Source organism: Tympanuchus pallidicinctus, unplaced genomic scaffold (assembly GCF_026119805.1).
Source record: "Tympanuchus pallidicinctus isolate F22 unplaced genomic scaffold, pur_lepc_1.0 scaffold5, whole genome shotgun sequence".
Lineage (NCBI taxonomy): Eukaryota > Metazoa > Chordata > Aves > Galliformes > Phasianidae > Tympanuchus > Tympanuchus pallidicinctus.
Genome location: NW_026294769.1, coordinates 1,146,564 through 1,174,469, shown reverse-complemented (window position 1 = coordinate 1,174,469; position 27,906 = coordinate 1,146,564). Strand labels below are relative to the sequence as shown.

The 27,906-nt window shown below is 33.3% G+C and overlaps 1 protein-coding gene across 3 annotated transcripts in view; it reads right to left on the bottom strand.

Annotated features, from left to right (window-relative positions):
- The window catches only part of CDH9 (cadherin 9), a 92,005-nt gene that overhangs the window by 51,223 nt on the left and 12,876 nt on the right, over positions 1 to 27,906 (bottom strand). For 2 of the 3 annotated variants that reach the window (XM_052703703.1, XM_052703704.1), the window contains exon 2: positions 11,480 to 11,794. In XM_052703703.1, coding sequence (XP_052559663.1) covers positions 11,480 to 11,710 — 231 coding nt within the window. In that variant the 5' untranslated portion in view covers positions 11,711 to 11,794. Of the gene's footprint in view, positions 1 to 11,479; positions 11,795 to 27,906 lie in introns of those variants that run through there. The other variant, XM_052703705.1, reaches the window with a different exon arrangement.

Below are 27,906 nucleotides of genomic sequence, written 5' to 3'. Positions count from 1 at the left end.
CTTTCAAATATACTTACACCTTCTGAAATGGGAAGTGTAAGTAATGGGAAGGGCAGAAAATTTTTTCAGGTGTGTCCGAAGTGTGAAGCAATGCAGTTATCCTTTTTTAACAAGAGGCAGAAAAGAATGTTTCTAAAGCTCCTCGGATATCTAGTAATAACAATCTGTAGCCAATATTTCTGGGCTGAGGGAAGAAAGAGGAAAATCCAGTATACATTACTTTCACAAAACCTTGTGCCTATTTGCATCAGATTTTTATTTAGATATATTACTAGAAGTCAGAAGAGTCATTCATATTCAGGTGAGAAAGAAGAGAGTAGTTGAAGAGGTGGATGGATGAGTATTGAAAATAAAATAAATGAAATTCACGTAGAAAATGCAAGAAGTGAACTTGAAATAAGAGTTTGTAGCACCGTATTCAATCCCAAAATCTCACATAAAATATGCTGAGTGCTAGTGACAAGTAGGATATTAACCAGTACCCTCATTACATGATTTCAGATTTACAGCAGCTGGAATATAGAAGCAACAGGAGCTCTTCCTTCATTAACATTTCAACTAATTAAAAACTCTAATGACATCTTAATAACTTCAGTGGTTCTTTAGTGTAAATTGCAGTAGCAGCATCTGCAATGCCTTAATTTTCTATTGATGTATGTTTAATCAAAAGTTTTATGTATGTTCTAAATGGCAATGTATTTACCTGACATGAATCTGTGACATCAGCACAAACTTCTTAATTAAACAACCTGACTTTGTGTGTGATGGTAACCTAAGTGACTGTATATTAAACAAGGCAAATGACATTTACTTTTCTTATCTTCTATTTTCCAGCATCTGGTTCTTATGTTCAGTTCTCTATTGTTACAAATTCTCTAGAGAACGATACTGTGAAAAACACCACTGACAACAGCTGCAGGTGCTGATTTTGGCTTAATGGTTAGAGGTAAATCTAGTTTTCAGTTAGGAAGTGCTAAGAAGAATTCTTAGCAGTATTTTGGTGCTGCTGATACAAAAACAATTAGGGAAAATTCATTTTCCCTAATACCCACATCTCCTCCTCATGCATAGGAGTTGGAGTACTGCAATACAATTACTTTCTCAAGTGTCTCCTTCCCTTGCATACCTTCTATATCTCTTGTGCCCTAGTCAAATCTGGAAAGATGGTTGCATTCTTAGTTTTGTACAAGGAATTGGATTTCAGAGCATATAGAATTTTCTTGTCCATTCTAATTTCTTGATTATCCAAATCAACTGCTGAGATGCAGGTTCTCAGCCTGATTTAACAAAATCAAAGTTTTGCTGCAGTTTGTCAAAGACTATAATTTTTCTGTTCCAGAATATGATATATAGGTTACTGTAAATGATTGTAGTCATCACTTATGTCCACAGATCAGAAATTATCACATCACAACTCAACATCAAACACTGTCACTTTAATCAATCCCTGGAGCAGTTGGTAAATCCATCATTATTTTAAAGACTTTATAACAAGACAGTACATATATTTTTCATAGATTTTTTTCTGTCCAGAAACTTCTGGGTAAAATCTTTCAGCATGTGTGATATCTTGCAGTTTGAGGGCTCAAAATTCCAAAAGATGAGCATAGAGATAGGCTAAAATAAAATTTCTGTCCATTGAAACAGTATTAATTTTTGAAATGGATAAATTTGGAGAAACATGGGGGAGAGGGATGTGAGCATGCAACTATGAGCTGCCTTTTTCATTCTCATTTTGTTCTATGAATCTAACGTCCTTGAACTTGTCTAGTTATCCTTTGTCCTAACTGCACAAGAGTTATACTGATTAAGTTCTGTTCTTTCCAGATGTGGATCATCCACAATGATCTGAAGATAGTGTCAATAACAGGAATTTTTTAAATAAATTTAATCACAAGTGTGTACATGAGTGTGTGTATGAGGGTGAAGCAGGAAAGGGGCAGTTTGTGTATCATACAGCATTATGCAAGAGAAATAGAATAAGACAATGAGATGTGAGTCTGTGATCAAAGAGTCTTTTTTTGGTCTAAAATCTCTAAACAGCCTTCCATATTTGCAGTACCAAAAAAAACAGGACCATACTATAGGTCAACTAATTCAAAGGAAGCAAACCCAAGAACATGCATTTTTTCTAAGCTGTTCAAAGATCTATTTTTTCCAAAAATATTCAAAATATTTGAAGCTATTTACTGTCATTAAAAAGATTTATTCTTATGTGAATGCACATCAGACCTGAAAGAGTGATGATTTTGAGTTCCATACTTATTGATTCTCAGTCAGTTATCTAAGAAAAAGTTTCAAACCACTGGTTTTTATATATATATATATATATATATATATATTTTTTTTTTTTTTTTTTTTTTCTTCCCCCCAGAAATTGTGATCTGCAGTTGACAAGCTAAATATTTTGTGGTTAGGACGCTGGATGCATCTCTCAAGAAGTTCAAGCCTCAATACTTATTCTAGAATATGACTGTTCAATTGTGACTCTTTAAAATCCTTAAATTTGAATCTGAATTTAAATTTTAAAACAAACAGTTGTGGAAGGTAGATAAGATCCTTTCTTGATTTTAATAATCCTTTGTTAATGTTTATTTCTTAGCAAAGGTAACCAAACAACACAAAAAGGGGATAAATTAGTTTAAGATATTATACTTATTATACTGTTTATTCTTCAAGTTGCACTGGAATTGTAAACTTTCACACTCATCAAAGAACACTCAGTAAAAGTACACTGTAGAGGTATCATCCATCTTTTGTGCTCTTCAGTCTGAGTGCCGTTCCCCATGCCCACCAATGCACTAAGGCACAGTGTCTTGGTAAAATCTCAGAGGTGGATATATCAGTATAAGATCTGAAATCAAGAAGGGCCAATAATAAGCACCAAGTCTTGAATATATTATGATAATGTAGCTTCTTACCTGAAACTATTGCTAAAGGAAGAGTATGCTGGGAAAGAAAAAGATTTATTTCCAAGTAGTTTGGAAATAAGTATTTATGAAAAGATAAAAAGAGTTTTTTTGCTATTCCTTTTTTTGTCATTGATCCAATACTTACTGAAATTAGCATTATGTACTTCTACAGTTTATTTAAATGTCATTTCAGATTATTGTCTTTGGAAGGTCACCATTATAGCAATGGCAAAGTCAGGATGGTAGCTGGAACATTTACCAAAATAACTTCATTATTTTCCTGGCACAAGAAAATCTGGTAAGTACAATACCATTTCATAAGAGCCTGAAACAGGCTTTCAGGTTCAACCTAACCCACAGGCTGATTTTACCTGTTTGATTAAGCATGAGGACTGTTGCTTAGTGGAGAGCAAGGGTAAAGCTGCCTGGGGCTTCTAATGAAAACTGCACAAAGGACGAACAGCACGTAGAGAAGCCAAAGCATAAGGCTGAAACCAAGCATGAAGCCCTGCAGATCAACAGTGCCACTTCAGCAAGGGTATGTTTAATTGCTGAATCTGCAAGCTGTAACAGATGAAATTAGATGAATATGGAAATAGTAGATAATGCAAGAGTTAAATAAGAGTGAGGTCTAATGATTTTTTTGTTGTTCATTGGGTGAGTGGGTTTTATTGGTTTCTTTTATTTTGCTCTTTAGAGTCTCAGAGCTAATATTAATGAAAAAGAAATCCATCAAAACCCATCAGGATGTGCAAAAAAAATGAGTTAATATTAGTTTAACAGCATGAGTAGTCAAAGTGCTTGCATCTGCTTAAAGCACAGAAAAAACCTTAAACTATTGGAGTGAATTTTGCATTAATTTTAAGGGAAAAGAGAAGGAAAAAAAAAAATTGGGGGGGAAATAGAGTCTTCAATGCTAACTGTAAAAATATCTCATCCTTTGTTGAATTACATTTTTGTCTTAGTATTTACTTAGTACTTTGGATAGGCACATAGAACATCAAGTAAATTTGACGTTCTTGCTAATTATACTATGACTTTATCTGAAATAAAATATTGACCATTATCACGTTGAGTATGCGGAGAGTTTAAGATGTGGAGATTTTAAGATAGAACTTCACAATCTGCTAATATTCAGAATGAAGGATTAAAAATGCTCCTTTCTCAAATATTTTTCAACCTTGACATATGCTATCATTTCTGACTTGATTTTCTCCTCAAATATGTGAATGTGCTAATTTCTAATTGTTCACCTTTGCAGTGGTTATTCAATTCTCTAACTGTTGTCATTTGCTTCTGTAACTTTGGATAACTGTATTCTGATATTCTCTATTGATCTTCAAATTGACTATACATAGACCTTTCTCCAACAGAAAGGTTTTTCACAATACTACTGTCTGACACAGTCAAATTGGCCTTGTGAAGTAGTCACATACTGATTTGCTCTGATGGGGTTTTCTCTCTTTTTATTACTAGACTGGCAGATATCAGTAAATCACAACATAGTCAAAACACTTCCCCCTTTCAGAATTGCTCCTGTAAAGTAATCCATGGAATAAATATGCAGAATCATGAAAAGTGTCTTGATAAAATCATTTTCTTCACCCTCCCACCTTTTCTGCAGAGTAAATGATTGCCTTATAACAGGTAATGATAGGTCTGCAGATTACTGCTAGTCTAAATTTCTCACCAGAAGTCTGGGAAATGCCAGCCTGTGAAGTTGTAATAAGAAGCTAGGTCTATCTTGGCAGGTCCCAAGCCAGCTGGAGCTCTGAGGCACACCTACATAGGTCTTTTAACATAAGGATCTTGCAAAGACCAAGAGGCTTTCAAGCTCAGAAAATTTATTTTTTTATAGAAATGAAAATGTTGTTTCATAGGGCAACTGAAAGTTACTACCAGAGATAGGAGGAATTTCCATCCTACACGTCCACATGGCTTTACAGTCTTCTTTTTGTTGTTTTTTTTTTTCTTCCAGCTTTCATTTTTGTTAGCTTATCACTCTCAATCCAAACAAAAGCTTTTTATAAAATGTTCTTTAAATCTCTGTTTTAAATAATAACTTTGACTTTGAGTTTTTTAATTGTCTATGTTGCATTTGTCTTAAGCAAACAGCAATGAACAACTAAGTGGATCAACCAAGGAGAATGTTTCTCCTTGACCTAATTAAAAGAGTGCAAATGTTTCTCTGAGTGAACAAGACTCACATGAGGATATGAGTATGTAGCACAGGACAACATAAGGTATAGAAAATACACAAATTAAATTACTATCAAAAGAGTTTTTTTAGTGAACAAGCTTGACTTCAGCTCACATATTCCTTTAGAGAAACAGAAGATGACCTGCATCATAATGATGATTTAAAAAAAAATCATTTTGATATTCAATATTGCACTCTGTGCATAGAATATCTAAAAGAATGTGGCCAGAGAGTTTGGGACTCTTACGGTTTTGCAGCACATGCTAGATGTAGCATTTTAAGAATGTTCACACTGAATTCTTTCCTCATGTGAATTATCCTTCTGAATGGTTATAAGTCAGTAACATGATTTTTTTTCTTTAAAACATATCATACTGTTTAGTTAAAGGATGGTAAAGTAACATGCTGTTTTTAACAGCATTTAGGTGCTGGACTGAATGCAACAACTTTTGTAAAGAGAATGTTAGGATGCATCTATAATGAACTGAAGAACACATTTGGAAGACTTACAGTGTTTCTATATATTTTCTCATGTAAGAATAGGTGACTTATCAAAATGATTATGTTGAAGGAAAATAACAAATGCTTTGAGTAAATCTTTATGGATTTATTGCATATGTCAATTAAAGACAAATAAAAAAACCAATTTTTTATATTCTAAAGGCAACATCAAGAGAAAATTCAATATATATATTGACAAAAAATATTTATGCAATAAATCAAGAGCCAGCTCAATGGGTCACCTTTTCTGATAACAAGCTCTTTTTTCCCAAACTTCCCAAGGCAGATGCTAAGTATTGCTAAGTTCATCACAACATTGTTGAGAGGACATGAACAACAGTGGATGAACTGAGATAATAATGGTGGAGTAAGGACTACATTCATTCAATTTTCTTTCTCTTCAATCACATTAAATAAGAAAAAAAAAAACAAAACAAAACAAATATATATAATGAGGTAATTGAATGAAACTGAATTTTTTAAGTCTGATGAATGTGGTAGTGTAGCAAGACGTTCTGTATTTTATATGAAGTTCTTTTGATTTGCTCTCTCTTTTCCTGTAAATCAGACAACAGTAGTGGGAATCCCACTTGTAAGTGTCTGAATACTTGTAAAGTGCAGACTGCAATTAATAAATGATTGCATTCAGATAGATACTGCAACCAGCTCACCAAAAGAAACATCCTCTGTATAATTTTCTTTATAATTTTTAATAAGACATGTAGGAAAATGTCATGAATCAAACTCATTTGTTAACTGGTAGAATAGAGATTTTTCATCAGTTTGCATCCAATTTAAATGGCTTTTATGACATGTAAAGCTCAGTTTGTTTATTTTTATATAAGTTATTAAATGGGAGGTTACTCATGGAATAGTTAATTTTGAGCAATGTTAATTCTTTTTTATTTGTATTTCCCCCTTTAATATGAAAAATAAAAGTTTTGTTTCTTACAGGTGGTGTAAAAAATGTTATTGTTCCCTTTCTTTTAATTTTTGGGATAGATACACATTTTAAATGTTTGGTATTGTATAGTTTAACACTGCTCTGGCATAGTTTGCATGAAACTTCACAAATTATCTATCCTTCAACTACCTTTGATTAGTTAACTGCTTATTCTATGCAGAAAAAGGCTAGCTTTCATATGAAAACATAATTGAGCAGTTTAATAAAAGGAAAAAGAAATTCATCTCTTGAAATCTTGTACATATATTTTTGCAAACCATAAAGAATTGTGTTTTCCATAATTGTTGATTTTGACTAGGTATGTTTCTTCCCACCTAGGGATATTTCATAATGACAACAGTTAAAGATGTGGAAAATCTGACATTTTGCACAACTGAAGCATTTTTACTGAGTGTCAGTTAAGTTATTTAGAAATAGGGGCTAATAAATTCAGTTTTAGCTTTGGAAAGTAAATCTAAGTATCCCTGAAGGGCTATCTGTTTTGAGACTCCAGTGCATTTTATTGGCTTTTCCTTTAATTAATGGACGTGATCCCATCAAGTTTTAATATTCTTAAATTGCATGTCCATTTTCTTAAGTTTTTTCCTTAATATATTTGTTGAGGCAGTGAGTAAATTTTGATAGACTTTTATCTCACAGATAGTCAGTGTTTTAGATTCTATTTCTTAGGTCCTTTCTGGGGCTTCAGCTGGGGTTTTCTACCTCATTAAATATAGTAGCAGCTGAAAAATCAAATCCATGATCTTTCCCAATGTGAAACGAAAGAATACCACATTACAGTTTCTTTTTTGTTTCCTCAATCCCTTTAAATTTCATAAATATTGACAAATTTCCTTTTTTGTTTAAAAATAAAAACCCTTCAAACATTAAACTTTGTGTATTATATTGTAGCCCTTTTTTTTTTTTTTTTTTTTTTCTTTTTCTGAATTCTTGTAGGTAGTATGAGCTGTACTATTCCCCTCACTGTATCCCATGAAAAACTTCTCATGCTGATGTTTTCACTAAGTTGTTCAACATTCATACTAAGTAACAGCTATCTTGAAATAGCATGAAAGTTTTTATGTTTTAATTAAAGAAAAAATGGGGAAGACCATTTCGTTTTTGTTTTTGTTTTTAATCAGGACTGTGATATTGCTTATGCTACCTTTCTATCTGACCAAATATTCCATTCACAAATTCTCCATGGCAAAATTTATCTTCCTCTGTGTTTTTTGTACATGTAGTAACCACTGTTTTCTCTAGATACTTCCTTAAATTAATTTAAAATGAAGATGAATTAAAAGATGCCATAAACAGTTCTTGAATTGTTTCAGATATGAATAAAAGGATGTATGAAATTTCAAGTCTTCCTAATCTCTCATCTTTTACATAGAGAAGCATCCAACAGTTTGATACAAATGGATCGTTTGAAGAAGGAAAAGGGAAGAAAGATGCGTGACAGATATACGATAGGTTCTTATTACTCCTCTTTCTACAATATTCACAGGGTAATTGTTTTACATGCATGCTGCTGCCTAAAGACGGTCAATGATTCACCTCTGTCCTTTGAGTAATTTCCTTACTAAAGTTATTCTAGGCATCAAGTCTTTTGGCACCTGTTAAATGCTAATATCTTTTACTCACAAAGCAATATTTTCTATTTCACTAAATGCATTGGACGCACTTACTGGTGTCTATTTAATGTCACATGTCACCATTACCACTGCTTCTGTCCAAAAGCTATCTAGCAGTAGCTGGGAACATAAGCTCTCCTCCAGCTGTTCAGAGTCCATTAAAACCATGCTACCTGCTTTAGTGGTCTATGAGCTATCCTCCAGCTTTCAAGGAGCTGATTTTGTCATCTACCTTCTTAGTAGACCTGACCTCATTTTGAGTTACTTCTTGTCATAAGGTGAAGCCTGTCTCCAAGCACCACTCAGATAAATGAGACCATTATTATATCTGTCAGCTTTAACCGCTTAGAAGACTCTTGTATGTGCAAGAAAGTAACAAAAACAAACAAACAAACAAAAACAGGAATGATGGAGCTGTCAACTTTCCATTCTTGGAAGACATTTGGGAAGGAGACCGGAGAGTACAGTAACCCTGGTAACAATTACTATTCAATCTTAGATATGTGGAAAGATTGTTCTGAGCCTGCTTGGCTTGTGAGGCATTTGGCTGCTCTCAATCTAATTTTAAAAGGCAATCAGTAGTTAAGATGTTAGCACATAAGGCATGCTGGAAGGGCTACCTCCTACTCTCCAGGGTTCTCTGAAACGTCAGAGACAGTCTAAGGTAGAAGTATCCACATTGAGCCCAGACTGTCAGAAGGATTTAGATAGTCAAGTGGTTGGAGGGAGTGTTCTGTTCCTTATGTTTCTCCCTGGTACTGGTCTAAACAGGGCTGGAGGACTGACTGATGGGACGGAGAGATATTGGCTGTCACAGAATTACTCTCCATCTCCTCTCTATGGGTCGATGATGTGTAGTAAAGTGTATAATAATATGCCATTCTGAGAAATGTGTTATTTTGCTCCACTGCCAATAACAGAACACACAACAAAATGAAGTGTCAGTGAAATAACCTCACTAACAAAATGCAAGCAGTAACATAATGAAGTAAAATTATTCTAAAATTAAAATGTGAAGGGAAAACTAATTTATTACTACTATACCTATAATCCCTTAGATGTTCATTTTCTGATAATTTTTCTTAATTCATTTTATTTTATTTCTAGTGCAGCATTTATTATTCTGCCCTTGTAATCTATCTGCCTGTGTATATCCATATTAAAGAGGGACTGGATAAGAATTCTTACTACCAGATAGTCCTCATGGGTGGGAATAAAAGTGCTTTCTCTTCACCCTTTTTTTTTGCTACTTGCCATCACTTCAAGCAGAAGAATACTAAACCTAACATTTAAGTCTTTTTTGGAGATAATCTTAAAAAATTTTGCTTTCTATAAATAGCAAATTTCTTAGTTGCTAATTCTAGCAGCTCTCTTTAGGAGCATGCCTCTCTTTAGGCATGCTGTGTATGCCACATGTAGTAGGGAAATTTTGGTCTAACTCAGATATAAGGGCTGTGTTTTTATGCTACTGAGGACAGTCACAATCATTTTGTCATGTCATGAACTGTACTAAAGTTAACACAACCATATGGATTACACCACTCCAATCCAACGCCCATCTCTTTGGAACACTGGATAGAGTTTGTGGTGATTTATGTTAGAAAATCACTAATGCTGCTCCTCCCTCAGGGGCTCTGTACAAGATTTTGTGGTGAAATGTAAAAAATCTCAACACGCTCTTTGAGTTGTAATAAATATATCATCTCAGGTACTTATACTGCTGCATGGGCATCTGTTTTATTTCTTGAACTCAGCTTTGTCAATAAGGTTCAATGGTTTTTAATTAGTTTGGAATGATTGCAGAGTAAATTAACACCTGAAACAATATACCATGTAGACTCATTACTGAGTAATTTTCTTTGTGTGAAGCAAACATATTGATAACAGTCTCTAGGTATGCTGAATTTATTTGAGATTTAGAATGCATAAATGGTCTGAAGTCCATTCATCTATAGTACTATGTCCAGAAAAATAAATTCCTGTATTTGCTACTTACTTGTCTCTATACAAATTTTATGTTCTAACAGAAAATATGTCTTTAAGTTGAGGTAGAGCTTCTATGGAGATCTGTGCACTTTATTATATGTTTTCTTTGTAAGCTTCCAACCAATTTTTTATTTATTTTTTATTTTAGAAATTATGCGATTAGTTTACCTTTATTGAAGGTCATTTCAATAAAGGTTGACTTATACCACATCTACCTATTTTTTAAACTGATAAATAAATCTAGCAATAGGATTATTTGGAATTATCTTATTTCTACTTACTAAAACAGAATCATGTGAGTATAATCTTAGTATAAATGGGTTAGAATCAAGTTCGTAGTTATAATTATAGTTGGTTTCTCTGACATTTCTCTCATAATAAAGCTTGCTTTCCAGATGATCATACCTCACATGATTAGAGGTGTTAACAAATGATCAAAAACAATTTGCAGTCTTTTAATTAAAAATGTCTCAATCCACATGGTAGTAAGGCACCAGAAAATAACAGCTACAGGACAACCCTTGCTAGTGAGAGCACTGTGAATGAATGACAGAAGTTGGAATTAAAATTTATTACTGTTTTAAGATAAACATTTCCTTGGTTTGAGAGTCATTCTGGGTGGTTACTCTAAATTAATATCAAGACTGTACAATTACACCAGAACACAAGGCAGATCTGTAGATGGTAGACACCAGAGGACTGGAAATATGGAAACCCTTGAGTTGTGTGATATCAGGAAAGATAGAACTTTGGAGAGCTGGAATTCAGAAGTGCTGAATTCTTTCAAACCATTAAGTAAAGATCTCAGTTTGTCACAAGGATGATGAAAAATATTGTTTTTCTCTTCTCTTACACCTTGTCTGTGCTTACAATTGTGCAGAGGAAGAAATTTTATTGTTGATAAATAAGATTTTACATTTCACTTGAAGAAGCACACATCCCAGCAAGCTGGTAAATGCCACAGTGTAGATGAATGAAAGCACAGCTTTTCTATATCCTTATCTAATATTTACGTTTAACAGTTTAAAGCTGGAAATGATGAAGTGATGAAGTGTGCATAGGCATATGTAATAACAAACTGTACCATGCTGGTCTGAACAGTTTCCTATTTTATTTACTAAGCTACTCCATTTCCTGAAAAACTTGGAGAAATCAAGAAAGACTCAAGTGACATGACAGGTGTTTTCTTTGCCTGATATGAAAAACTGGGAATGCTGCATCATAAAAAGCAAAGAGAGGGAGGGGAAATTCCAGGGTTGTCAGATGCATCACCTGTAAAGAATCCCTTACACGTAGAACTTACCTTACCCACATATTGAGTATCTGGACCTGTGTACTCTTCCAGCAAGAAAAATTGATTCCACATCCATCCACGCTTGGTACGATGCAGTGTTTTTCCATCATTCTCTGACAGTCTTGTTATCCTTTCACTGTGTGAATACTTGTTAGTTCTTTTTTGTGATGGCATCATATGAATACCATGAAGCACAGAGCTCCAAAGCAAAACTGTCAAGAAGGAATAAGCCCTCATCATTTACAGAGATGCTATTAGACTCCACTTCTGTAATAATTCACCAGACAAAATTTTCAAATGTTATATTCCTCTTGGAAATAGGACCTAGGGAATGGAGAAAAGTGTTTGAGTACATTGCAGTCTACCAATAGCCTAGTGATCAAGACAACAACCCATGCAAATTACATAAAACTGTATGAATAAATAACAGTTGTGCATTTGAAGCTTTTCTTGAGACAATTACATACAGGAATTAGAGTTTAAATTTAAGTACTTTGATACATTCATCCTCTTCCATTATACATTCCCACAGTATAGATAGACAGTAATTTAAGACATTAATTGAGTAAAATGCCTTTGGTCATAAAAGTTTAGCTAACAGTTTCTTGTTCAAACAATAAAAAAAGTCATGTAGTAAGAAAACTTGTAGTCTAACCTCTTCCATCTCAGTCCAATGGAATCTGCTTTTATTATCTGCAAGTCTGAATATTCTCTTATTTTGTGAACAAGAAGACTCCCTATTGTCAAATATCCAGAGAATACATTTCAGTTTCTGCATAAAGGAGCTCATGATAGAAAATGAAATTTAAAGTATTATTGATGACTTTAACAAGTTTCTTTGCAAGAGTGAGTTAGGAAAGTTTTTTTTTATCAGAATTCTGCTGAGATTTACAAAATTCTACTTTTGGGTCAGAATCGTGCACGTGCTGTGTATTTATTTTTTCAATATGTGAATTATATGAAATTGAATTGAAATAAATTTCAGTTTATTTTTTCAACAAATTGGAAATTTCATTACATAGAATATTGTTATTATTGATTCTTACATAGATACTGTTATTTTCTGAGAAGTTTAGCTTCTTGTAGAAGAACACAGCTTATCCAAAATCTTTTTTTCATATTGTTTTGGTTTTTTTGTTTGAAATGGAATAGTCTTTTGTTTGAAATGGAATAGTCTTAATTTGGCAATACAAGTGAGATTCCAAGTGTCTCAGTCTCTTTTATAACCTGGATTACCAGGAAAACATGCTTTAGTTTTTGGATATTCTTATCTGAGCTGTGATGTGTATTACAGAAAATCTAGTTAAACAGTACAGCACCTAAAATATCAGGAAGCTAGTTCATGGACAGTGGTAGTTGACAAGAAAGCATGAGAAATTTTAGAATACTGAAATTCTAAAATTTGCCAAAATGTATATACCCATCTTACTTTCTCTCAAAACTCTAACAGAAGCTACCTTTACTTTTTAAAAATTATTTTATTTGGAGGATGGAGATGTCTTTTTCAATGGGAATTTATGGAAATAGGATTTTTTTTAAATGAAAGTTATCAATTAGTTCAGAGCCAAAGTTATTTAAGAAAAAACATTCCATGAATAATATTCTAAATGCTTTAATGAGTTCATAGATAAAGTTGTGCCCTTGTGTGGAGTTCTCCTTAAAATTGTGATATTTTTTGTGGTCTCAGGATCTTAACTGTCAGTTTGAAAGAAAGATCAAAGTCTTAGCATTTTAGTAACTTCAAACAGTTTTATCTGAGCAAGAAGTGAGAGCATAGTATATTTATCACTCTCTAATATGTTTAAAATCAAACAACAAAAAAATCAATTTAATAGGTGTCAAATTTATGCAGAAGATAATGGATATAATACAGGAAAACTTTTATTTTATTTTGCTTTATTTTAATTGAAGAATCAGAGCACAAAGTAAATTCAATTTACATAAAATCCTGCACATGCATCCTGTACATACATCTTGGCACACATTAGTGGATGTGGTTTTTTTGAATTATGTAGGTACGCTCAAAATCTTATTTTCTATCTTTTAATGTCCAATATGATCCTGTTGAGTGTGCAAGGACAAAAGGCAACTCTCCTGTGGCTAATTTAATGTCAGTAATTTTTGACATTGTGAAATAGTTCATGTTAGATACGTTATGTGATTGCCTTCTTCCATGCTTATTCCATAGAGATCAAAAGAGATCGATAAAATAAACCAGCAAATAATAATTAAAAAAAGGACAATATTAAGTTCAATCTTTCATGCTGATTTTAAATGTCTACATTTAATTATTCTAATTCCCTGTAAAACATAGACAGAAGTATTTTTTATCATTGAATATAACTGTCTATCAGTGTATCACATAAAACTTGGTTATCTGGACCACCAAGTGCATCACCATTCAGGGCCTATTCAGACTCTGCAAATATAATGCTTGAGGTATTGTACAATAGCAGTAAAAAGAAACAGCAGCTACTTTTGAAAATACTCTATACAAAGAGCATATCTCCTCATTTGTAAAATGACTCTCAAGGTTCCTGTCTTAACCTTGGAAACATTGGTTGATTTGTCTTAAAACAGTACTTTGTCTTTCAGGGCTGTGTAAAATTCTGAAAACTACATATGTATTTGGCAAAAATTTAATGCATAGTTAACCTAAAAAGCAGAAAATCCTAAAATACACGTAAAATATATTTATCTTCTGAATTCACTAGTCATTATTCAAAACTATAGAAAAATCTAACACTCCAATATTTTAGATTGGTTTATTGTTATTTATATATTTAGAAACAGTACTGGGGGAAAAATTGTGACTGTCAATATATGAGGGCTGCTCTGAAAGTAATGCCTTCTATTTTATTACATCGGGTCACAACGTCAGAGATGGATATTGGTGGTATGGCAGTAGAGGTTGAACCTCCCCACCATGTTTCCACTACATTTTATTGCTTTGTGACAGATAGCAGTAGAGGGGGATCTGACCTGGAAGCACATATGAAGCATAGATGTTACATAGACCTCCTTCTTGTGGAAATAAATGGCACCCACTGCCCTTCACCAGCATTTACTAAATATTTATGTTTGTGGATGTGAACACAGTGATGTGGTAGGTGGCATGTTTCAACAGTGATGGCAGAGACAGTGGCTCACCTCCGCTGGCGCAGATTTTTACAGTTCTGAACCATGCAGACCCTTGCTCATCACTGGTGAATATGGCAGTGACTATGTTGAAAAATAAAGCAGTTAGTGACTGAGAATTTTCAATATGAAATGCTGTTATTACACTCTTTGTATCTGTTGTACTTTTCATGGAAATAAATAAGAGGCACTATTTTCAGAGTAGCTTGTATTTTCAGGTAGTCATTTGGAGATGTGCGAGTGTATGTTCAATTTTGTGATATCAAATGGAAGTAACATAGGAAAACTCAATTGTTTATTTTTTGCTATTTCAAAATGAAACATTTAATTTTCTCAAACTCTCCTTATTCCTTTCTGTCCAAAATCAGTGTGCCATACTCATTCAAATGCATTATATGCATTAGATGCATTACACTTTTCACTGTACTCAAAGAAATCCTGCAAAGTGGCTGTTGGTTTATGCATCTTGTCTTACAGTCAGCTCTTCAGGTAAGTCAGGATGAACACTTGGAAGGTTCAGAAGGCATTGTTACGCTGAAACAAAAGTTTTCTGGAGCAGTCTGGAAAAGCAAGAGTAGATGCCCAAGGGGCCACAATTTGCAGTGTGTAGGTGGTCTAGATACACTATACAGAATTATTTCTTTCAAATACCAGCCTTTTAAAAAGGGAAAACTCCTCGGAGTAATATCGGTTTCCGTATTTAATGTGGTTTTCTGTGTAGTGCTGCCCTCTACTGATTTCCTCGCTAATTAACAGAAGGACTTACTACTCATCAAGAACTATGAAAGCCTGATTTTGAAATGACTAACAAATACATAAATAAATAAAGCCCGTTCTTTCCCATGGTAGGATGTTCTAGCTGTAAAGAGAGATTTATTAGTCTAGAGGATTCTGGATCTGCTAAACATTACAGCAATTAGATTTCTTCCAAGAGGAGAAAAGATGTTTTGTCTGAAACCAGAGAGCACAATTTTAATGATTTTTGCTCTCAGTAACTGGTTTACGTTATATTCACAGTCTTTATTGCTTCACTTCTGCTTCCAGTATTTAGACAATACTAGAGTCAATTTATTATTCTTGTTAAATAGCAAAAAATCTTTCTTTTTTTTTTTAGGTACATTGGAAACTTCCTTAAGATGAGCTATTCCCATACTACACAGTTTAATGCCTTAAACTGTGGAGAATTTTGGTCTTTCCCCATTCAGCCAATCAGAGCATCTGAGTGGATTTGATTTTTACACTTTGAGGGATGCATGGTGGCTACCTGGAATCATTACAATCTCACTTTGCAGGAAGGATTCTGACATCAGAACCCTGCAACAGTTCCAGATAAATGAATTATGTCTATATAAAAGACATGATTCTCCTGAGCATTATAGCAACTAGGAAAAAAAAAAGTATATTTTTAAAGTCCTTTTGAAAGTAAAATATTCTATTTAGATTCTCCAGGTGTAATGTGCAATAAGCCCTGCTGGGATCAATAGCAAGGATTTGTTAGCAATGATGCCAATTTAAATGTTTCTATAGCAATAGCCGTGGCAATGTTTTTAATTAGTACAGCGCAGTCACTCACAAGCATGACATGAAGAAAGGCTAACCTTCAGCAACTTGATAATACATCCCACATCAGTTTGTTTCATTTGTTAATAGTGAAGTAAAAATTTGTTTTTAAAGACATGGGCTGCAGTGCTCATTTACATCTAAAAATAGCAGAGTAAAGTGCAGCAGCAGCACTTCATATTGCTCTCACCATGTTTTAAATAGAAGGGATGCAACTGTCTTCACAATGATCCATACAATCTGTAAAAATAAGATATGTATTTAAACAGTATATAACAAATGTAAATCTTCTGTAGCCTGTATGTGTTTCACTGACTTTGGCTATGTTTCTTCTGCAAACAAAATATCTGAACATGCATAGGTCGCTCTGAAAGTAATGCCTCATATTTATTTCCATGCAAATTACAGCAGATACAAAGATTATAATAGTACTATTTGATAAAGCAAATTCTCAGCTACAAAGTACTACTTTTCAACAGAGTCACCACCATTTTTTATATATTTTTGCCACTGATGAATAAGAACTTGCATGCCATACTTTTGTAAATCTGCATGGCTGTGAGGAACATGTCACTGTCGTAGCTACTGAAATGCACATACCACCTACTATGCTCACATCCACTTTTTGGCCTCCATAAATGTTCAGCAAGCATCAGTGAATGCCAGTGGGTGCCATTTTTTCAGTGTAGAGGAATTCAGTGACACACCTTTGCTTCATAAACATTGCTAAGTCAGACACCATTCTGTCAGACTGCCCCTCTACTGCCTGCCATCTGCCACACAACAATAAAATGTAACAGAATACTGTCAGGAAGGTTCAACCTCTGCTGCTATAACACCAGCATCTGCCTTTGATGCCATGGACTGATACAATAAAGGAGGAAGTATTACTTTCAGAATAGCCCTGCAGCTTTGACCTATGGAGTCTGAATTCCAAGAGCAATGACTAACATAGTATTAACATAGGCTACACTATAAATTTCACATGGTCACCAATAATATCAAGGCTTATGCTAGATCTGTGCCACTTTTGCTTCAGTCATATTTATTTCCTGACTACCTAAAGACAGACGAGGTATGTATGTACATGCCTCCTTCCAAATGCAGCTGACAATGAGTCCTGTTATCCTAGATAAATGAATAAACTCTGGATGCATCAGTGATAGCTGACTTTTAAAAAATGTATTCCTAATTTTTCTCTTCTTCATAAGTAAAGATAGAGTTGGGAACAACACTGGAGAGATGAAAAGAAAATGATGACTGTGCATCTTCACTATTTACACCTGTTGCTTAATCTGGGAGAATGAAGAAAGGTATCTTCATTTATTTCTAGAAGAATTGAAGTATATTATGAGGGATCTCAAACACAGAAGGGACAGATCCTGGAGTGATGAACACTCATCTTTTCAGCACTTATATCTCACTCAGAAATGACAGCAAAAATAAAAAACAAAAACAAAAACTTCACTCCCATTGCAAACCTTTGGAGCAGAATTTCAGAATAGCTTTCCAGCTGAAAATTTTTCCAGAAAACTACTGAAGATAGTACTGAGTGTACAGACACTACTGAGTGTTTCCTTAGCTATGTGTATCAGGAGGTCACATGAACATAAATAAAGTCTTAGAGAATTTCAACTGATAACAATTTATATTGGAATGACTGAATTAATGCCCGTCGATTAATTAATCTATGTTTTATCCATGCATCCCAAGAAACATTTATCTTCCTGTTCCCAGCCCCTTGGGATCATACCTTGGAGATTTTGGACCAAATTCAACCAGGGCTTGAGTCAACCTCTGTATCACACAGTGAGAAATGCTAGTCCCATGAGTGGATGGATGGCAGGAGAATGTGTAGGTATGTGTTTGCACAGTCCCCACTGGCAAAGTCTCATGCAGAGACAGCTGTGTGTTAGGCAACTCTCCCTGGGCAGTGAAATAATATCTGCCCTTCTCTTCTGGGATGGAAATAAAACACTGGCCTCTTTCTCCCCACCCATACTCCTGTCAGTAATTGAATTACTGCACTTCTGACCCATCCTGTATGAGGGTCTCTTACTTATAAGCAACGGTATTTAATCAGGCTGAGACTTTAAAAACCTCTACTACTGAGGAAGCAGCTCATTGGGATTTCAAAAGCAATATATGAGTTTTCACATTAAAAAAAATAGAAGACCCTTTTTCTCCTATAATGATCCTTTCTACAGGATCTGCTTTTCATCAACACGAGGGAATCTAAGGAATATATCTCCAGTAAACCTTTTACACAAGGCCTTTTGAAGATCTTCCTTTGATTTTTAGTATCGATTTTTCTCCACAGGATACATATTTTCCTCTTAGCATATAATGAAATTGCATAATATGTTTTTATATCACACTTTATTTACAAATACAACACATTCATGGTTTTTAAAGGTTAGCCTTTAGAGACAGAAGAATAAATATATACTGTCATCAAAGCAAAACTCTTCTTTTTGTTTCCCCTTTGGAATTACCTGTTTATTTGACATGACAAGTCCTTGCATTCATAAACCAGTTGTCTGCACTTTAATATTGATACCCTACACCATTTAAGGCATTTTTTTTTCCATAAGCAGCTTAACCTTCTGTCTGCCTGTCACAAAATAAAGAGGTATCTGGAGATGCAAGCCCCTCTTTTCTAGACACATTGATTCAAATCAGACTTCCTACATTAAGCAGATGAGATTCGCCTATGGTAGCACTGTTAATGATGGGACACACCAGTAATGCTGATAACTGGGACTACGTGTTTTTGTCAAATGCCTTTCTTGCAGCTTGTTACGCAGCTCTCTACTCCAGTCACACAGCTAAGTCCTAATGAAGCATTCTGAGATTCTATGTCAAATGCCTCCTACCACTTCTTATCTTCTCAGCATAGCATGTAGCAGGATAAGAACTTGCTACATTTTCCAGGTCTCTAGCTTTTATAATAGCCCAGCAGGCTGTAATAAGCCAGAATTTTTTGGAATGCAGATATTTTCAAGATAGTACCTCAAGTAATTTTTTTTTAAATACTAATCTTTTTTTAGTTCATGTATATTTGAGTCATTAGAAATCATTCATATAGGGAAGGATAGTGAAAAACAGATGCAGTTATTTCCTGCATCATATATATATATTCACTTATGTGAACTGGAAAAAAAAAAAAAAAAAAAACAAGTTGCTGACCAATTAAAGGTAGTTAGCAGATTTGGAGTGGCAATTGCAGCCTGTTGTTGTGTCTTCCTTCCTGAACAAATGAAGCAGCTGCTGAATGCTGTCATTTATCAGAGCTCAGCCCTCTTTGTACCCTTCTGCTGTCTCTAAGGGGAATGCAAAATCAAAAAAAGTTTCATCCTCTGATCTGAGAAAATCACAGGAATTTGTGCACAGAAACAATGCATAGATTTAACACCACTTTTGCCATTTATTATTTCAATGTGAAAGGATCCTGACACAGTTGAGATTTGAGACTGGATTTTCATAATAAATAGTCTGCAGTATCTACAAGTGTCATTTCTACCACTTAAACAAGTAAGAGTGATCTCAGAAATGTTAAGTATTATGATTTCCCTATGTCTGAATCTCATTCTTAAAAAGATTTTCCCCTATATTCCCAAAAAGAAGCAGAAGCACTTTTCCCTCACATCTTGTTTGACATCATTAATGAAAGAAAAATATAAAACATGAGTAAATTCTTAGCAGGTGTGATAATGTATTGCTAATTCTCTGAGCATTCTGATAGTCTAAGATCTTTTCAAGAAGTATGATAAACATCTATGATAGTATAAAATCACGGAGAAATATATGATTATTTTTTCTCCATTTTCCTTGTCTCCAGATATTAGATATTTAGTAATTCCAATAGATAAACTTTATCACAACTTTCTGCTGATCTGCTTTGCTTTGAACTCATGTAAGTTCTTAGGAGCCACAGCACTGTGCAGCAAGGAGAATAGCAGTTCAACAATCTACTGTGAGACCAACTCCTTTTTTTTAACAAGGTACGTGATGGCTTCATTATACAACTAGACCTATAGTTGTAAGCCAGGATGAATAGTCATTTGTTCTTCACTGTCTTTGCCACTGACAAATTTATCAACGCGTATCAAATTCTCCCTCAGCTGTCTCTTTTCCAAGATGAAAAGTTCTGGGACTGCTGGTTCAATCATTCCTTATTTGGAAGCCATACCATACTTCTGATTGCACCTTTACCCTTCTCTGAATTTCTTTGTATTTTGTGTTAAGTTGTTTGAGATGTGAGAGTTTCATTTATTGCAATATTCAACATGCAGGAGCTTCATGAATGTAGAGACAGTCAATCACATTGTTTTTGTAGCACTGTTTGTTTCTTTCCATTGTTGAAGAAATCTGTTATTATGTATCTTTATATTTGGGCATTAATCCCAGATGAGAATAGTCAGCCTGTTATTTTAAGTGTGAAATCTGGAGGTTAGTATATGTGTTGCTTTATGTAACTTCATAATTTTATTACAAATTCATCATCCATTATTTTGACGACCAGCGTCTGTATTGCACAGACTGCAATTTTACTAAAAATCTACTGTAGTTATTAAACTGTTTTGAGGTAAAGACCAGATGATGTGGCAAAGCTGGAATGTTTACTTTGTCCATGTCATCTGTGGGAAACCAGTCCTAGTCCTAAAACAGAGCTGTGAGTTTTCTCACAGCCTGTTGTTACAGCCTAAGTTGTTTTAGGGAGGGACTGTGATAACAGTGAAATGGCATGGACAATTGCATTACAAAAGTTGATTTTCTTGTCATGTGAAATATATTAGCATATACTAGCATATACATATACTAGTGTCATAGCTATAAAAATATTTTGTGAGCCTTTGCAAAGGCTGTTTAGCTTTATTACACTGAATGTTACTTGCAAAATTTTTCACCTTGATATTTGAACCTGTTTTCAGTTTATTACATGTTAAGTAATTCTGGCTCCAGTACAGATCCCCATGAAACAACACAGCAGACCTTATTTCAGTGTGAAAACCAATTATTTACTTCTTCCTGCTGGTTCTTGTCATTTAATCAATTACTAATATATGCAAGGGCCTTCACTTCCAGCTTGTGGATTCTTAAGAGCCTTTGGTGAGTGACTCTGTCAAAAGCTGACTAGGAGCAGAACGGGAACATATCAAAGAGGTCAGTTATCCATATACTTGATAACACTTTCAGAGAACTGCAATAGCTCTGAGAAGCCAGACTGCACTTTCCACTGACTTTTCAGCGCTACATCATGATCACTACTTTTATTCTTTATAAGAGTTGCTGTTAGTTTCTCTGTTAGACTTTGACATTATTTGTCCTTGATAGAACTTAAACAGCTTTTTTAAAAATGGGCATTATATTTGACGTGCTGAAACCTTCTAGTGTCATGGAAGATGTGGTACAGGATTGTAGGGAATAATGATTAGTCAGTGGTTAGTCACAAGAAACTGCTGATAAAGGTTTTCCATCAAATTCCCAAGTATATTTCAGTTTTTAATTGTAGAAATTTTTAAAATTATTTTCTAATGAAATTTTAAATACGGCATTCTGCAGATATTTGACAGTGGATGTTGAGTGCCTTTTTTTTTATTATAGTGGAGTCCCTTCCTGATATTTGTTTTGTAAAGCTTTGTGCATTTTCCAATGGTGGTGGTGGCAATGGTGATGAGCAGATGGTTGGACTAGATGATCTTATGGTCGTTTCCAACCTTGTGATTCTATGATTTTATGATTCTATGATTCTATGAAATTGTAGCCTAAATGTCCTCAACTAAATTTCTTCCTGTTCTTGATTCTTACAGACAGGTTCAAACAACCCATCAAGAACTCTGATCAAAACTCACAGTTTGGCTTCCATTTTCAATTTAATATGGCAATTTAGATTACTTCAAGTTATAAAGTCCTTTCAGGAAAAAAAATCTCTAAAATTAATCTATTAATTTCCTCCACTCCTCTCCTCTTCACTTCCCTTCCCTGGAATTTTTTTGTTTTTTTTCAAGATTCTCTGTAGTATTTCTTGAATTTGATCATTTGTGCAAATTTGTACCACAGTTTATATGTGATTTACTATTGCTGTAATGATAGTCAATTCTAGAAGATTACATACTGATCTGGAAATGGGTCTAAAATGGGGGGAAATGTCATCTGCACATATATTTAATCACTTAATTGTGTTCTGATCAGACATCAGTTGTTATTGCAAATACCAACTGTTTTACTATTTATTCAGAGGCAGAAGTAGCTAGTCTATATCAGCTAGCTTTCAAATAATGTGATATGTTTCCTTTGGTAAATTTTGGACTATAACTGAGAGCTAAACATTCTGTATCCTATTATGAATTTCCAGAAAGTGCAGATTTTCATGTAACTTATTTGGATTAATTCAAAACGCACACAGTACTTTTCAGATAATATTGTAGAATTACTACCTACATCTTCCTGCCTTTTTCATTGAAACTTGGTACAATATAGAGGATGAAATATTGAATATGTTTCCAGTTTCTAAGACGGAAAAAAAAAAAAAAAAAAAAAGTCTGAAAACAGCTGAAAAAGCAAAGCATATGAAAATGTAGAATTATGTCATCCATTCTAGTACAGATGGTTTGCCACAAATGTCAGGATATCAACAATCATTAAAATATATTTATCTCATAAACTTAAAATATCTACATCTTTCTCAATTCTTAGATTTCTAAAAGATGAAAGAAGAGAATATATGGGAGTATAACCGAATTTACAGCCATGTACCATACTGTTATGACAACTCTAGCTTCATAGAAAAAATTAGCACAAACTTATATTAGGAAAAAAGTGCAGAGGTGACATTCAGGATGTGTATATTGGGTCAGTTTTCTTTCTTATGAGTAGATACAATGCAAATAAAGTTATGTTGTCTACAAATGAGCTTTGTCCCATTCTTTTTACCTTTGTGATTTTGAACATCACAGCGGCAAATTTTGATGCCACTTCATAGTGGGATTGTTAGCGCAGAGCAGCAGCTAATGAAATATTTTCATTGCTATTCCCAATAAAGTTAAATTACTCTTTTGTTAGTGCTTTTATTCATTGAAAAAAATGTACCTTCATCAAAAATCTGTATTACAATGTTGATTTTTTAATAAAGAGTAACTGCTACTAATATATAAAATGAATAATAATGATCCTGTAGAGTGAAAAACAACTGTCCTATTGGTTATACAGCTCTTCATGAAAGTTAATTTTGGATACTGTGAAGGAAAATATGCTGCAATGGTATAATTAGGAAGGTCATTATAATGTAAAAAAATGAAAATACTTCATATAAATCCAATTGTTTAGTTGTGTAGCCCAATATCCTAATGAATGTTGAGAAATTCCTATTTTGAGTAAAAGGAAGAGCCAAAAAAAATCTTGAAGAATAATTCATTTATATAAACCTGCTTAAACATTTGTATTTTATATTAGGATAATAAGAAAGCAATAGGAAGGAATATGACTGGAAAAAAAGTCTGCCTTCTTGCTGACACAGCAGAAGTCATTGAATAGTGCTGCTGAATTTTTCATGAAGACTTTTTGCCAAAAATTCTATTTCTAGTTGACTCAGCACAGTATACATGGAGACATGGAGAAAATGGAATTAGTTTTACAACATGAATTATATCTACATATTAATGTAGAAGTGTAGAAGAATTTTACTTGGAAAAGTAAAATTCAAATTTGTAATGAAATAGAAGTATTCCCATAAAGCCAGTATTGCTAGATTGCTAGTCTTATGTTAAGAAAAAGTTTTTAATCATGAACATTTAGGCTCCATCAGGATTTGTTGTTCTACACTAGTACATTTTAACACTTTTTCTCCATCTTTCCATCCTAACAAATCACTTCTTATTTTGCAAGAATTACTCTTTTTTTTTTTTTTTTTTAACTTTATAAATACCTGTATGTGTTTTAGTTCTTCAAGGATATGTACCAAAATTTCCTGTAATCAATGCATATAATTCACTGGACTTTCAACTAGAAAACAGTCGTGGAAAATTTTTTAAAAGCAAACCAATAATAGTTATATTTTTCACTGTCAGTTCCTAATGAAGTAGAAATAATGTAGGAATAAAATCTAATTCTTTTTGGTCTCTTCTCTGGAGAGTAAGCTAGCTGAAGTGCTTTTCTAGATATCTTTTGTTTATAGTTCTCCTTCATTTTGTATTAATAGCAAAACTGAAATAGGGATCAATCTGTGAAAGAATTTTATACTTCAGGTTTGTACATACTTGATGGACTAAAGCTTAACATCTTTCTAAAACATCTTAGTTACATCCCTAACTGGGAAATGTGTGTCTATTTTTAGAATGTACAGATTCTGTATCTATAATATAATTGCATTTCACAAGAAATGTATAATATCTGGATTTATTCATTAAATTCATTGCTGTTAAGTAGGGAGGAAAAGTGAAAGACTTGTGTTTTGTTTTGTTTTGTTTTGTTTTAATATTAGGACATTATGAGTGTTCTTAGTACTGAATAGTAAATGTGTGCTATCCAAAAGAGGGAGCCATAGTATTGTACTACATCTTTCTACTTTATGAGGTGATGAAACTGATTAGCTTCTTTTACTCCTTTTCCTTGGACTAGAAGATGCAGCTAGCTCTGAGATTTTTGTTGTTCTTTTTATGTGAAAAAATGATATAGGTCAGAACTAAACCATGCATCCTAATAATTTTATTTGAGCTGACTATAACAGTTGTAATAAAATCATATATGCTTAAACAACATAAAAGTATATTGTCATAGAGTCATGTCACTTGTTCTTGGTTGCACCAGATGCTTGCATACCAATTTTGATGAAGGAGTTTAATTTCTCTGAATTCATTTACTATCTTATAAAGTGAAAAAAAATCTAAAATTATCAAAGAATAGTCTACGATGTAAGTTTTTCTGGTAAATAAAAAAGTGAAAGACATTCACCTAGGAAGAGAGGAGAGAGCACAGAGGAGAGGATACAAACATTTGAGAATAAAAATCTGCAGGAAAGCAGTATGAATGTTCTTCAGAGGAGAATTGTTTAAAGTAGGTTAGGTGAACATACCATTCATAGCTCATATTTGGCAGATAAAGTTTGGTTGCCTTCTAGAATCTGTTTTATGTTACTCAGCTCAAGAGTCATAGATCCAATTCTTTTTCAGAGCTGATGAGTATTAGCAAGTTCAGAAATAAAAAAAAAAAAAAAAGATTTGTAAATGCTCAGATTCTTCAAAAACTGTTGCTTTCCCAGGGTCAATTTTTTCATGTATTTTGAAATCCACGTATTTTTTTTGGTCCTCAGACGTTTAATCATCGGGGATTTATATAATTGTAGTACTTTATGTGTTTTGAAAGTCTCTGCAACTTTCTGTAGAATTTCAGATAACAAGTTTGGGAATAAGTATTATTCCCCATATCTGAATTTACCACAGTGATGTCTGAAGTGCCTAATATATGTTGCAATACATTATGTAGATTAGTTCTAGGAAAACTCCTACAAAGTACATAAGGACTGAAATTTTATTTATTTATTTATTTATTTATTTATTTTAGGGAAGGTGATCATCTAAATCAAGCACAAATAGAATAAACATTCCACTCTTTTTTTTCCACCTTTTTCCTTTCATTACTTAAAATCACTTTCATTACTCTGAAGTCCTTGTAAAAGAAATTCTTTAGTTGATATATTTTTAAATTTATTCTCTTCAGGTTTAGTATCAGTATTTCATGATCATCAGTTACATTGGTTCACAAAACTAAACGCTTTCCACTTCATTTCTATTGTGACACATTATGCTTTATTAGCTAATGTGAAACAAATAAAAACACTTTGATTTAATTACTGAAAGCTTTGTTATATAATCCAAAATAAAACACTCTGCCTTAATTTCCAAATTGAACTCTTCTCCCAGTTCTGTTATAATGAAATTTTGTAATTTTTCACAGAATTTTTGTTAATCAAATTAAAGTTTTAATCCGCTGTCATTAAGTCATCTCAAAAGAAAAGATGAACTAGAGTTTAAGCCTGTTTCTTGACCTCTAGCTTTCCCTTCTGGTCTTGATGAATATACATAATAAAATACACCTACTAACACTAGCTTGTGATTTTTGAAATTCTAAAAGATAATGCATTGAAAACGTATGTGAAATTTATTTGAATGTGAGCCCTTTTATTGTAATTATAAGTTCTATATATACAAGTTCTTACTTCAGTCTTATTTTTATTTTCTGTTTTCCCTGCTGGCATTTCAAAATGTGCTTATTTTTTTTCTCATTTATATTCACTGAAGTTATTTCATGTACCATCAGGCTTACTTTGAATATTCTATTTCCAAACCAAAAACATTTGTAATACTTTTAATCTATTTTTATTTCAATCATGCTAGTCCTTTGCAATACAGGCTATGCGGCAAATTACTTAATTACAGTCTGTTTTAACCTACATCTATATAAATAAAAAGTGTTCTTAAAAAGAGTTACTTTGTAGCTGGAATTCTGAATTTCTAATGACTTCACTAGGACACGTGCTTCTATTGTTTTCTTTTTCCATACAGAATCCACAAAATTCTAGATTTTTCAATGTGTTTATTTCAGTGAGTATTTGAAGGTTAAATGTAACAATGGACTCTTTATTTCCATTCTTCTTCCCTCCATCATTTACACTGAATATTATTTCAGTAAATGATTAATTTATGTAGAGGTGATTTTCCTTTCTCTTTCTTGAATGTACTGTCTTTGCTACACAGGTGTATGTAGCGTTATTTCTTATTTTCCTACTTTTAACTCTTCTAGTCTTTGCAAGAAATTTTACAACTTAATTCCAAGTCAATAAAAAGTTTCCGCTAAATTCTGTGTCATTTCTGTACTTTTCCACCATTTTATCTGCCATTAGCCAAAGTCTCCGTATTTCAATGAAATTTTCATTAATGATATACACATATTAATGTCTTCTAAAGCAATTGCTTCTTAAACAGATGTATACATTTGTGTTTTATTCTGTTTAAATGGAATATTTATTAGCCCTGTGTATAATTTTAAAATCTATTGTCTATTATTTATTGTCCTATCTTTTGGTATGCAGTTACAACTATTTATGTTATCTAATAAAATCACTGATTAATTTGAGCAATACTTTCAAAATCCTATATTTGTCCCATTTAAAGCTATACTGAAATTATATTTGAATCTGATTTTGAAGGCTGAACAAGCTGTAATTTCTCTTTCTCTCCCTGTGCAGAAAGAAGTACTTTCAAACTATCTAGATTTTTTGATAAATTTACACTTCAGTGTATAAAAAATCAGTACTTGGTGACATTTTTCAGTATTTTCATTTGACACCTATCCTTCAAGGAGTATGGAATTATTCTATTCATTTGTTTAGTTCCGCTCATTTAAAAAAAATATATATTTTATGTAGGTAGGTTGCTCCAACAGTTATGCTTTCTGTTTCTTTCCACAGAAACTACAAGAGATACAAAGAACACTGTTCGATAGAGCAAATTCTCAGCTATAAAATGCTATTCTTCAAAATAGTCACCACCATTAACCACATATTTTTGCTGATGATGAACAAGAGACTTATTGTCACTCATAAAAATCTGCACCAGTGATGGTGACTGAATGTTTCACAGCTGCTATGATGGTGACATCATTGATACAAAAATGTTTCCCAGTAAGTCCATTTTTCATTGGCCCAACAGATGGAAGTTGTAACGCACTAAATCCAGATG